The sequence below is a fragment of the Tursiops truncatus genome, chromosome 1, assembly GCF_011762595.2.
Source record: "Tursiops truncatus isolate mTurTru1 chromosome 1, mTurTru1.mat.Y, whole genome shotgun sequence".
NCBI classification, from domain to species: Eukaryota; Metazoa; Chordata; class Mammalia; order Artiodactyla; family Delphinidae; genus Tursiops; species Tursiops truncatus.
In genome coordinates, this window is record NC_047034.1 from 47,045,321 (window position 1) to 47,059,412 (window position 14,092).

The 14,092-nt window shown below is 44.2% G+C and overlaps 1 protein-coding gene across 2 annotated transcripts in view; it reads right to left on the minus strand.

Annotated features, from left to right (window-relative positions):
* LAMC2 (laminin subunit gamma 2) overlaps positions 1-14,092 on the minus strand; it is a 61,716-nt gene that overhangs the window by 29,889 nt on the left and 17,735 nt on the right. Inside the window, exons 2-4 of one of the 2 annotated variants that reach the window (XM_019952719.3) lie at positions 10,607-10,795; positions 3,201-3,336; positions 258-356 (exon numbers count right to left, since the gene is read on the minus strand). In XM_019952719.3, coding sequence (XP_019808278.2) covers positions 258-356; positions 3,201-3,336; positions 10,607-10,795 — 424 coding nt within the window. Of the gene's footprint in view, positions 1-257; positions 357-958; positions 1,050-3,200; positions 3,337-10,606; positions 10,796-14,092 lie in introns of those variants that run through there. The other variant, XM_019952720.3, reaches the window with a different exon arrangement.

A 14,092-nucleotide genomic window follows, 5' to 3' on the forward strand; every position in this document is an offset into this window, starting at 1 on the left:
GCTCTGCGCTTCCAATGCAGGGGGCACGGGTTTGATCCCTGATCGGGGAACTAAGATCCTCCACGCCATGCACTGCGGCCAAAAAGTAAAATTAAACATAAATAAATAAAGCCTAGTTTTTGAGGACAGGGGTCAGGAAGAAGGTCATCTACATTTGTTAAGTGTCCGTTTTCCGTAATTGCACTCAGAGGATGAATTCTCATGCTAGTTGCCGAGGGACACCCTGCTGTGCCTGTAGGGTCACAGTTCACACAGACCTATCACAGCGCCCTCCGGTGACAGCTGACTTGCAGACACAGCGGCCTGTGTCACAGGGCCCCGAGATGCCAGCCGGATCACAGTCACACTTGGAGTCTCTGAGAAAGAAGAAAAAGAAAATTAGGGATGTGTTTCCAAATACTTTGCATATATACACGTGAAGATCAAGCACTCATAAGCAAATGTCACCAACTTGAGTCAATCTTTCATCTTCAGTGAGGCCTCTCTTAGCTATTCTTGTCCATGCTAATCTCTCTCAGACCCTTTAAGAATTCGTTTGTCCATGCTCGTGCTACTCAAAGTGTGGTCTGTGGCCGGCAGCCAGTCCAGCAATTGTTTGCTACCCAATCCTATAAAGAGGAGGGGGGCTTCCCTGGTGGCTCAGTGGTTGAGAGTCCGCCTGCCGATGCAGGGGATGCGGGTTCGTGCCCCGGTCCGGGAAGATCCCACGTGCCGCAGAGCGGCTGGGCCCGTGAGCCATGGCTGCTGAGCCTGCGCGTCCGGAGCCTGTGCTCCGCAGCGGGAGAGGCCGCAGCAGTGAGAGGCCCGCGTACCGCAAAAAAAAAAAAAAAAAAAAAAAAAACAAGAGGAGGGGTTTGCCGCAGAATGTAAACCACATTCATCACAAAACTGTTTAGTTTAGTTTGGTTGACTGTTTGGGTCAGTTGACATTAAAAAAAAAAAGTTATCATTTGTTTACCTATTGTTTAATTCAATGGTGTCTGCTTTCATCGTGATTGATTCCATCTACTTGCTTTTGGTTCATTTAGTTCTTTCTTCTGGTGACACTTCTATTGACATATAATTCATACCATGTAATTCACCCATTTAAAGTATACAATTCATTGGGTTTTAGTTGACCCTCAGAGTTGTGCAACCAGCACCACAACCAAGTTTAGAACACTTTTATTACTCCAGAAAGATACCCCGTGTCCTCTAGGAATCACCCCCATTCCCTCCCTCCAGCCCTAAACAACCACTGACCAACTTTTGTCTCTGTAGATTTGCCTATTCTGAACATTTCCTATCAATGGAATGGTACAACCTGTGGCCTTTTGTGTTTGGCTTCTTTCACTTAATATGTTTCCAAGATTCATCCATGTTGTACCATGTATCAGTAGTTCCTTCTTTTTATGGCTGAATGAAGTCCTGTCTCATGAACATGCTACAGTTTGTTCATCCATTCATTGGAATGGACATTTGGGTTGTTTCCACCTTTTAGCTATTATGAATAATGCTAATGTGAACACCTGTGTACAAGTTTCTGTGCAGATATGTATGTTTTCATATCTCTTGAATGTATACCTAGGAGTTAAATTGCTACTAGTTTCGTTGACTTTTTTTTTTTTTTTGGTCGTGAGACTTTCTCGATGAAAAAAAATCAGTATTTTCCTCATTTAAGTTTAGCACAATCTCCCTGACTTGTGCAGACCAGAGCTTTGACTAATGACTGACTCATCAAAGCACCGGTCTCTGTCACTGCGTTCGGCACATAAGCACATGTGTTTATCTCATGCATCTAAAACCAAGTCTGTTGTCTTTTCCCTACCGACCTGCTCCCCCTCTGACTGCCCCGTGACCCCAGCAAATCCTGCCAAGCCTGCATCTGACTCCTCGTCCTTCACATTCCTCATCCAGTCAGATGCCAAGTCCCAACCAGCTTCCTGAAGATTTCTTTCCCAATCTTCATCTTCCCACAGTCTCCTCCCCATCTTGGTCCCTCTGTACCATTATCAGGATCCTCTGAGAAACATGTGTTCAGCACCTGCTGGTTGCTAAGCACCAGGGATAGTAAGAAATAGGAAATAGCCCTGTTCTCTAGGAGTAAAACAAAAGTCAGAACACGGAGGGGTGGAGACTGGTCTGGAAGGTCTCTGTGAGGAGATAGACAAGGTGGGGATGGAGCCAGTGAAGGTCTGCATGGCTCTGAGGGAGGGAAGAGTGCTCTAGGCCAAGGCTGACGTCACATAGCTTGGCTCCTTTGAAGAAGCAAAGGAAGGCTGGGAGGGGGGAGAAATGGAGCAGTAGCCTAAGGCCGAGGGTGGAGGGGGCAGGAAGGTCTTGCAGGGCCCTACCTGCCTAGATAAGAAGTTTGGATCTCATTCTAGGTGGGGAAGGAGCTAATGGAGATTTGCAGCAGAGCTGTGATAGAACACACTTCATGTTTTACAAGGGTTTACAAAAGAGAGACAGGGCCCAGGGAGCGGTCAGGGAAGTCTGGGAGAGAACAATCTACATAAAGGCCCAGATGGTAAGAGAACTTGGGCCAGTGGTAATGGGGATGGTGCAGGCATGCCTGGTGGGTGGGTCTCATATGGGCAAAGGGTTGGAAACATGGGCGATGGGGAGGCGATGCCTCTGTGGGTGGCCTTCTAGCCAATGGCTTCCCAGCCAAGCTCCCCCTCCTCTAAGCCAGCCCAACACCCTGCCAGGCTCTGCATCTCTGTGGGTTGGTCATGTGATTTCTATTGTATGCTCCACCTTCTTCCAAAAAGGAAGTTGAGGAGGGATAGAGAATGCTTCAAGCTAAAGGGGATTAAAATTATGCAGAAAGGTCTTCTACTCTGAGTCTATTTATTTGAAACGAGTTCCAGGTTAAAATTTGAAGGACTCTTTACTTCCATCCTAGTTCATCTAAAGGAGGGGCAGTTGTCAGGGTGAAGACCCTAGGTTCCAGAGACAGAACTCTGAGCCTGAATTTTAAGTCCACCCTCACCAGCAACACAGGGCATCTTATTTATCCTCTCACGATTTCAGTTTCTTATCTTTAACACAAGCATAAGGCTAATCCCAATGTTTTAGGATTACTGTGAGGAGTCAATGAGATGGCCCACGTGAGGTCCTCGAAACGGTGTTTCAGTAACTCAGTTACTCAGTAAATGTTAAGCGGTCCCTAATGTTGATACAATTGCGGAAGCCACAGTGATGGGACAGGCACTTACAGGAGCCTCTGGTCTTGGGTGCACCCAGCCTCAGTGAGGGTATGGAAGCCTGGCAGACAGCGGTCACACCTGTCTCCTGTCACACCTGGCTTACAGCTGCATCGTCCAGCATTGTCACATCGAGCGCTAAGAGAACCTGTGACCACAAGGTAGGGAAAAGGAAAGAAGAAAAGGAAATATTGAATTTATGCAACATTAGGAAGAAAACGTCACCCTATGGGAGCTCAATAAATACTAAGTAATAACCACCACCTGCTGCTTCTAGTAATTCTTTCACATTATCTGGGTATGCATCCACCCGCTAGGGAACGTCCTGACGGCCAAGGATAGCTTCTTCAGGGAAAGGAACAGAGATGACTCCTGAAAGCATTATTACTTATATATCTACTCTGGTTTCAACATGAAGTAGCTTGTCAAATCCTTGAGATCTCAAGAAGGAACATTGGTGAATGAGCACTTCGGCCTCCACAAAGACAGGATGAGAAAGTGAGCCACGTTCTCCCTTATCTCTGGCAGGCAAACGCCATCTTTCAAGGGGCAGTGCTTGCATGGTATGATTTTAAGAGTACAAAAAGCCTCTTAACCAGAAACATCTCTACCTACCTGGAGTGGAGCATCACCCCTTGTAAGGAGTGAAGACCCTGTGCGTTTTACCTGGTTTGGGGCACTAGAGTACTTGTCCTATGATTCATTTTTTATAGACATGCTCTGTAAAATGGGACCTTGCAGACTGCGTATTGATGAAAGGCAAGAGGTGCTCAGGATAACAAAATGTGCCACTCTGGAATCCAGCCACCCCTCACCGCACCCCCTTCCACACCCCAGTTCCAGCCTCCATCTTCTCTCACCTGGACCCCGCCTCACACTCTTCTTCCCACCTCCATCCTTGCCTCCCTATGCTCCATTCTCTCTACAGAAGCCAGAGTGTTCCTTTTCAAATGGAATTCAGATCATACGACTCGTCTGTTTAATAAGTCTTCCAGTGGGTCCCCACTCTGAGCAGAATAAAGTGCAAACCCTGTACCACGGCCTACAAACTCGACCTCTCTTGCTTCATCTCCCGCTCTCCTTCACTGAGGTCCAGCTCCCCAGCTCCCCTCCCTGTTCCTGGAATGTGCCAACTGCTTCTCTCCTCTGGGCATTTGCACCTGCTTCTCCCTCAGCCTGGAATGCTCCTTCCCCAGAACCTCCCCTCCTTGGCCCATTCTCAGCACTTACATCTTGATTAGATATTACTTCCCTAGAGAAACCTTCTCTGACTCTCATATCTAAAATATCCATCCCACTGCTCCCCCAGTCCTTAGACCTGCTTACCCATGACTACCTCAGCTTATGTTCTCTGCTGTATCCCCCGCACCCAACACAAAGAAGAGGCTCAGAAATCTGTTGGATTAATTAACCCTTAAGAAAGAGGATGTGGCTATTGTGAAATGAGTTAGGAAAAAGCCAAAAGATGAGGTGGAAGGTGGCTCACCTACCTGATAACTTCCCAGCAGCTGGCAAAATTATAAAGTAATCCTTATATTCCAACTAACTGTGATAATTAGGCTATTCATAATCTATAAAGTCAACAGAACTCTAACCATTAGCTCTTTTTCTTTCTAATTTCTTACCAGTCTGTGAACTTTTAATTTACTTGTGGATACAATTCTAATCAATAAAAGTATTGGCTCTGTATCTATAGCCGCAGGTGAAACATGAAATAAATTAGTCACATTCACAGAGTCTGTGAAAGTCTCCATGTCAACTTTGCAACACTTGAAAGGGCCCTCAGTGATAATAACATAAACTACATTTTTTGAGCACCTGCTACGTGTGAGACACTGAATTGGGCACTTTATGTTAGCTCACCGTGTCTACTGGTGAATTAAGAACTGATGGAAGGATAACAAATCCATTTGTGGATAATAGGGAGCTCTCGGAGGATCAGGCAGGTGGCGACGAGATCAGATGTGCAGTTTAGAAGGTCAACTCTAGAGCAACTGCAGGATGGCTTGGGGACAGGAGAGCAGCAGGCTCTCAGGGCAGAAATCCTCCCCTGACACGATGGCCCAGATGAGAGGAATCTGGATGAAAAGTGGATCAACACAGACGACAGCAGGTCCCCAGAGGCCACTGCTAGATATGAGGCTCCTGACAAACCAGAGAAGGCCAGAGGAGGAACAGAGCCTCACGCTGAATCATCAAGAGCAGATAACCAGTTTAGTTTGGGACACAATGAACTTTGGTGAAACTGTTCATCTGGAGCTCAAGAAAGAGGCTGCAGATGAAGACTTAGGAGCCTTCAGCCCACAGGCAGAACAGGAAGCCATAACAAGTGTAAGGTCACTCCGGGAGCAGATAGACAGAGGAGGGGAAGGTGCCTTGGACGGAAATGGAACCTCACTGATTAAGGAAAAAGTGATGGGAGCAGGGAGAAGTCTCACGGAGGAGAATTCTGGGAAGAGTTAAGGGAGAAGGAAGAGGGGATGGTTTTCAGGATCTAAGGCAAGAGAGCATTTAACAAGATGAGAGTGAGGAAAGACCACTGGGGTTGGCACTTAGAGACAAACAGCAGACAGGGCTAAGAAGGTAAATTCTTTTTTTTTTTTTTTTTTTTAACAGTACGCGGGCCTCCCACTGTTGTGGCCTTTCCCATTGCAGAACACAGGCTCCGGACACGCAGGCCCAGCGGCCACGGCTCACGGGCCCAGCCGCTCCGCGGCATGTGGGATCTTCCCAGACCGGGGCACGAACCTGTGTCCCCTGCATCAGCAGGCAGACTCTCAACCACTGCACCACCAGGGAAGCCCCAGAAGGTAAATTCTTGTTTGAATTTATGCTCTGATGAGTAACAATAAATGTTCCTTCTTTAATACCATTTAATTATTTTTAACATAAATGGGTATTAATCTGGGACCCAGAAACACATTGTTTTTCTCCATTCAAATTAATGGAAACTATGCTTTCAATTTAAGAAAACTCTCCCTACAGTAGTTTTTCAGAAACAAATTACTCTATTTTATTTTTTTAATTTATTTTTGGCTGCGTTGGGTCTTCGTTGCTGAGCTCAGGCTTTCTCTGGTTGTGGTGAGAAGGGGCTACACTTCATTGCAGTGTGAGTGCTTCTCATTGCAGTGGCTTCTCTTGCTGCAGAGCACAGGCTAGGTGCAGGGGCTTCAGAAGTCACAGCACACAGACTCAGTAGTTGTGACGCACGGGCTTAGTTGCTCCACGGCATGTGGGATCTTCCTGGACCAGGGATCGAACCTATATACCCTGCATTGGCAGGCGGATTCTTAACCACTGTGCCGCCAGGGAAGTCCCAACAAATTATTCTTATAAGGTGGAGAAGACTGTACTTTATTTTGGGGTTTTTCCCAAATAGCCCTGAACAGTACTGTACAAAACAGTCTTCTGATGGAACAGTCATCGCATGGAAATAGGCATTCTGTGTTCAAAAGAGTTTGGGAAATGGTATGTCCTAAATCTTTCAGAGATTTACAACATAACAGCACATTCAGTAGGCATGAATCTTGTTTAACTTTCTAATGCCAGTGTTTCCAAACATTATTTGACATTCTTACAGGCAACGCCTATTATTATCTTGGGAAACATAATATTCCATAGGACATTATGTAGAGAATACAGTTCTAGAAGCTGGTGGACATGAAAAGAGCCCAGGCTTTGGGGTCCAACAGTTCTCACCTCAAATACCAGCTCTGCCACTGATTAGCTGTGTGTCCTTGGGCAAAGGGACACACATTCCTTCTTTAAGTGGGGACAACCATACCTTGTAGAGCTGTTGCAAAACTTTGAACTAAAATATATGAAGGGCCTTGGACCTAGAGACTATCATACAGAGTGAAGTAAGTCAGAAAGAGAAAGACAAATACCATATGCTAACACATATATATGGAATTTAAAAAAAAAAAAAAAGAAAGAAAAGAAAAGAAAACAGTCAGAAGAACCTAGGGGCAAGATGGGAATAAAGATGCAGACCTACTAGAGAATGGACTTGAGGATACGGGGAGGGGGAAGGGTAAGCTGGGACGAAGTGAGACAGTGGCATGGACATATATTCACTACCAAACGTAAAATAGATAGCTAGTGGGAAGCAGCCGCATAGCACAGGGAGGTCAGCTAGGTGCTTTGTGACCACCTAGAGGGGTGGGATAAGGAGTGTGGGAGGGAGGGAGACGCAAGAGGGAAGAGATATGGGGACATATGTATAACTGATTCACTTTGTTATAAAGCAGAAACTGACACACCATTGTAAAGCAATTATACTCTAATAAAGGTGTTAAAATAAATAAAATATATGAAGGGCCTAATTCAACATCTCACACATAGTAGGTGCTCAAAAAAGTAGTTTATACTCGTATCTTCTAGGCCTCCTTCAAGCCTTGCAAAGTTGACGTGGAAACGTACACAGGTTCTTACTGTGAATAGGATTGACTTATTTCATGTTCCCAAACTTCCAAAATAATAGCATTGGGTTTTCAGAGTATCTCATTAAAATAAAAATACCTGTCCCAATTCCTACATCATGAGCTACTCTTAGGGACTGTGAACAACTGGGTTTAAAGGACAGATGAAGAACAGCTTACTGTTTCAATAAGCACTTTCAGGACTTATGTACATGCATCTGAGGACTCAGGAAGGTATTCTAAAATGACTAATATTTAAAATTTAAACCAAGAGAGCTTGCTTCCTTTTGAGAACCCTTTAAAAATATATACACTTGCATTTTTAAATAGCACTATTATTATTATTATTTAATCATTATATTTAATAATAATTAAGTTATTATCTAAGACATGTCTTAAATAATAACTCAAACGTTTTAGTCTTAGTAATCCACTGCCTGGGTCATATATATGTAAAAAATATAAAATTAAGAGAACAAGCCTAATATCATTGATGTCTACATAGATCTCATAGGTATCGGGGAGGAAAACACACACACACACACACACACACACACACAGTGAATTTCAAAGTATCCACAAAACGTTGTCAGGGTTATAAGAATTGAGGATAATTCAGCCCTGTTGCTGAGCCCACAAAATCATCACTTAAAAATAAGCCTAGGGCTTCCCTGGTGGCGCAGTGGTTGAGCGTCCGCCTGCCGATGCAGGGGACACGGGTTCATGCCCCGGTCCTGGAAGATCCCACATGCCACGGAGCGGCTGGGCCCGTGAGCCATGGCCGCTGATCCTACGCGTCCGGAGCCTGTGCTCCGCAACGGGAGAGGCCACAACAGTGAGAGGCCCGCGTACCACAAAATAAATAAATAATAAAATAAAATAAATTAAATAAAATAAGCCTAGTTGCTATATTTAGGAGAAATTGATGTGACGTCCAAAATCTGTGACCACTTTGGGGATTATGAATGCTGTTGGCTTCGTTTGCCATGCATGGAATGGTAGCTTTTGGTAAGATGAATTCTGCATTTGAAATTGAATATACAACAAATTCCCCTGGGAAGTTACTATTTGAAAGTGAAAAATACCTCCTGGCTGGTTGGGCAACTGAGAAATCACATAAGAAATTAAATTTGTGCCACTGATTTAGTGACCTGTGCAGCTAACATGTAGCCAGAGATGGCGCGTGGTGGGTACAGTCCCTGCCACCAACATGCCACTCAGCCCTCAAGTTTCATAACTTCCCTCTCTAAGCCGCTGATACCTCATTTGTAAAATGAAAATCATAATAGCACCCTCTGCATAGGGTTATTTGTGAAGATTAAATTAATTACTGGATGAAAGCATTTAGAAAAGTGCCTGGCATAGAGTAAATGTGTAATGCATGGTAGCTATCATACAAGATATAAATCATCGCTGGGCTCCACTGCTTCCTACTAGGCTGTTCACCCTGAGTCTGAGATATCTACTCCCCCAAAGAAAAGAAAGAGCCAGGCTCCCTGTTGCTGGGTGGGCAATGGACTACACAGTGTAAAAGAAATGATGGCGTGGTAAAGCTTCATTACCATCTCTCTTTGCTAGGCTTCACGCTCCTTGTCTATTCTGAGACTAATAACCTTGTCTTCAGGCCAGGCTTTCCAGCTGAGCCAGTTATATTTCTCATCACATTCTCGCTGATTATTTTGCTGGGATGACCCAACTCCAGTGACTCACAACAAAGCTGCATAACCTAAGGGGATACAGGGTCTTCAGAGAGGTTAAATGCCCATTAAAGTAGAATCATTTTTCTTTACGACGTTCTTTGATTCAGAGGGAGAACTGCTAAACCCAAAGGATGCTGGATGCTGAGTCAAAGCCACAAAGCTGACTTAAACCACATAATAGCAGCAGGTCTGAAGAATCTGGGAATGATTGCTGGTATATGGGTCTGTATCAACACAGGGTCACCCCAGTTTTCTATAAGGCTCCCTGACACACTCTACCAGCAAGTCATGGCTAGGCCACAATCTGCCCATTTTTAGACTCTTTCAGCTGCTGCTAAGAAACGGCTCCACAAAACTACACTAAGTCACAGCCCTGCACTAAGGCTACACCTTTTTGGTAGACTAATATTGATCATATTATGCTATTAAACACTTTCTGGCAAAGAGGAGAAACAGATACTACCAAGGAAGATAAAAGACAGATAAGGTAGTCTTAAAAAGTCCCAACTTATTTACCTCTCTTTCCCTGTTTACATTTACTAACTTGTCTTTACTGTCTGCCCACGATGAATATAGCAGGATGTGTGCGTCTGCGTACACAAAAACTACCTATAGTTCTGAGAATACAGCAGTGGGTGATACATTTTAAAAAAACAAACAAAAAAACAGGCTCGCCTATGAACCAGCCACCCTGTTAGGTGCTTCCTATTTGTTGTTCTGTTTTCTCTTGTTCACAACCCTGTGAATGACTCTAATCTGCCTATTTATTTGTCTGTCTCTTCTATTAGTATCACTTCATATTGCTAGCACCCAGCACACCACCAGAAACAAATCTTTCTAATCTCTTATTTTTTGAGAGGTCGGTCAAAGGGACAGTTATGGATATGAAGAACTATCACTGGAAGAGTGCAAGCTTCTTTGTTCCCAGGTCACAGACTGTTATCTGCCAGGAAAGTAATCGCGTGTCTCTCTTGGGACTAGAATTCAAACTAATGTACCCTAAAGACCACAGCTGGTTCCTATAACCCAGACTTAAGAAAAACATATTTCCTTTCAGATTGAACTTGCTAAAAAGAACAGTATCTTCCCAATTGTTCTAGAAATTTAACATCTCCTTCTTGGCCTGCTCTGTCTCTCTCCCTGCCTCCCTCCCTCCCCATTCTCTCCCTTCCCCCTCCCTCCCTCCCCATTCTCTCCCCTCCCCCTCCCTCCCTCCCCATTCTCTCCCCTCCCCCTCACACCCTCCCCTTTCTCTTCCCTCCCCCTTCCCTCTTTCTTTCCCCCTTTATCCATCTACCTTTGGAGTTACAATTGCAGGGTAAACAGCGGTCTCTGTCTCTCTGGCGGTAAAATCCTTCCTTGCACCTCTGGCAGTGAACGCCACCCGTGTTGTCACTGCAGTGCAGGCAGCGGAATCCATTTCCTGTCAGTCTGTGAAGTTCCTCATCAAACACACATTGCCTGGACTTCCCACTGCAATCACAGACTAGGGTCAGGGCAAAAAAAGACATCGTCAGCAGGAAACAAGTCGGGGGCAATCCTCCCGGGCGTTTTACTATTATGAATACAAATGATGCCCAGGGTACTACATATGAATTCAAACTGCTCAACGGCAGAAGGTAAGGGGGTCAAATGCGCCACCTGATGATGGAGAGAGTTCTCGCTTTACCTAAGGAAGCAGTGCTGGTCAGGTGTTGCCTGGGAGAACACGAGAGAACATGAGGTCAGTGTTGCCAGACGGTGTTACCGACTCCTCCAGAGAAACCCCAAATCTTTATTATGTGTTTCTACGTGAAAAGTCCTGATTTAAATATTTGCAAGGAATTCATTTTTAAAATTCTGTGCAACCCCATAGTACAAGTCTATGAGCTGGAGAAGACCTGAGAACTGCCAGCTTGTGCGCTCTGGCACGACGGTGTAAGAGCCGGTGGTGTCATCTGTTCAGGACCCTTAGCATCCGTCCCTCCAGGGATGATCAAGGCTGAGGAGCAAATATTTTTTTTAAATTTATTTTATTGAAGTATAGTTGATTTACAATGCTCTGTTATTTTCTGGTGTTCAGCAAAGTGATTCAGTTATACATACATATATAGGTATTCTTTTTCATATTCTTTTCCATTATGGTTGGTTTATTACAGGATATTGAATATAGTTCCCTGTGTTCTGCAGTAGGCCCTTGTTATTTACCCATTCTATATATAATAGTTTGCATCTGCTAATCCCAAACTCAGTTTATCCCTCCCCACCCACCTTGGCAACCACAGTCTGTTCTCTATGTCTGTGAGTAGTTTTCTGTTTTGTAGATATGTTCATTTGTGTCATATTTTAGATTCCACATACAAATGATATCATATGGTATTTGTCTTTCTCTGTCTGACTTACTTCACTTAGTATGATAATCTCTAGGTCCATCCATTTTGCTGCAAATGGCATTATTTCATTCTTTTTCATGGTGGAGTAATATTCCATTGTGTATATGTACTGCATCTTCTTTATCCATTCATCTGTCCATGGACATTTAGGTTGCTTCCACATCTTGGTTATTGTAAATAGTGTTGCTATGAACATAGGGGTGCATGTATCTTTTCAAATTATAGTTTTGTCCAGATATACTCCCAGGAGTGGGATTGCTGACTCATATGGCAATTCTATTTTTAGTTTTTTGAGGAACCTCCGTACTGTTTTCCATAGTGGCTGCACCAATTTACACTCCCACCAACAGTGTAGGAGAGTTCCCTTTTCTTGAGGCGCTAATATGACTGTCTGGACAGGTATTTCCTCCCCTCTCACTGCCATAAGTGTCTCTCCCAAAGCCAGGTGTCAAAAAGAACCATAGTTCCATTAAGAATGACTTTCCCCAAGTGCCTAGGAAAGTTTACCCTGTGCACGTTCCAAAGAGATTCATGGAGTGACTAACATCTCCATGTGGGACTGAAACCACCAGTGAGGTAACAGGGGAAATCCTTAGTATTGTACCTGGCACACAGCAGATGCTCAAGAAATGTGTCAGCCATGGTTTGGAAAAGGTGATGAGCCTTGACGTTAAAAGAATGGTATCAAATACCAGTTCTACTAATTGCTTAGGCAAATCACTTCAGCTCTCTGAATCTTATTTCTTCGTTCAGAAATGCAGTCTCCATTATGTGCCTCCCTGGATTGTTGAAAGGACCCCACTGAGAAAAGAACATCAAGTCCTTCGTCTGTGCTATCTCACCCCTAACTCACAAGAGATAGGCATTGCCTTAGATGAGAAAAATGCAGCTTGGAAAGGTTAAGTAACTTGAGCCAGTGGCGAGTTGGGATTTGAACCTCTGTCTGATGCCAAAACCCACTTTCTTTCCCCCAGACACACTGTCTCCATTGGCCACGCAACCCCAGTGATAGCCTGTCTCTGGCAGTGCCCAGGGCCATGACTTACCCAGAGTACTGACTTTAAAAAGCCAGCAAATGTACCAACATGTATGGAACAGCTGCCCTGTGCAGCTGGGTCAGCTCTGAAGGCACAAAGGTGGCAAGGGTGACTAAGTATATCTGATGAACTTCCCTAAGTGGCTTCCTTGCAAGAGCTCCTAAAACACTCTCTTATGCCTTTGGATGCCACCTAATCTAGGCAAAGTCAAGAACATCTATCCAGAGCCCACTCTATAGCCAGCACTTTATATCCAGCAGCTCAGTTCATTCTCACAGTAACACTTTAACATGGGTTTAATTATCCCCAGTCAACAGATGAAGAAATGAATGCTTAGAGGGGGTAGGTGTCTGACCTAAGGTCACACAGCTAAGTGGCAAGGATGTAATTGCTCCCAGGTCTGTCCAATTGCAATGCCCTCACCTTTCTATGTTATCCCTATGCCTCCAAGAGCTGGCTTGCCACTGCATGTAGGTATTCTTTCTATAACTCCCTCATAGAGAGTTACTCAGACCCTTCTAGAATTCTTCCTAATCTAGTAAGATGTCCCATCCCTTCTTAAACAGCACTGGTTATTACAAATTATTTTTATGCAATTTTAGATCTGCCTCCCTTCCTGTAATTTTTACCATGTGTTCTGTTCTTCCCTGGAAAACAACACACACACATGTGCGTGTGCGCGCGCACACACACACACACACACAGGCACACACACTGGCATACCTACTCTCTTCTCCATTTATTTATGTACTCATCAGACGTTTCCTTCAGGCACTGTTTTACAAGGTACTGCATCAGCCAAGTCCTTGAGTATCAGAAGATAGTTAGACTAACAAACGTAGATAATAGATAGATAAATAGATAGCTAGTGGGAAGCAGCCGCATGGCACAGGGATATCGGCTCGGTGCTTTGTGACTGCCTGGAGGGGTGGGATAGGGAGGGTGGGAGGGAGGGAGACGCAAGAGGGAAGAGATATCGGAACATATGTATATGTATAACTGATTCACTTTGCTATAAAGCAGAAACTAACACACCATTGTAAAGCAATTATACCCCAATAAAGATGTTAAAAAATATATACATATAAAAAAAAAGAAGAAGATAGTTAGAGCATCTCCCTCTTTAGTCTTTTCTTCTTCAGGTTAAACTGGAGACCTGTCACCTCCAAGACTTTCAACCATTTCCCAGGTCATGATTTCTTCTTGATGCCCCTCCTAGGCACAAACTCTAATTTTCACTATCTTTCTTTAAATGACCAGAATTTATTACAGTTCAAGTGTGGTTTGCACAGCTCAGCTTGCAACAGGACCAGATATTATAATTCCATGGGTGAGCCTAACATTTTCATTAAACTCAAAGCATATGAAGTTTTC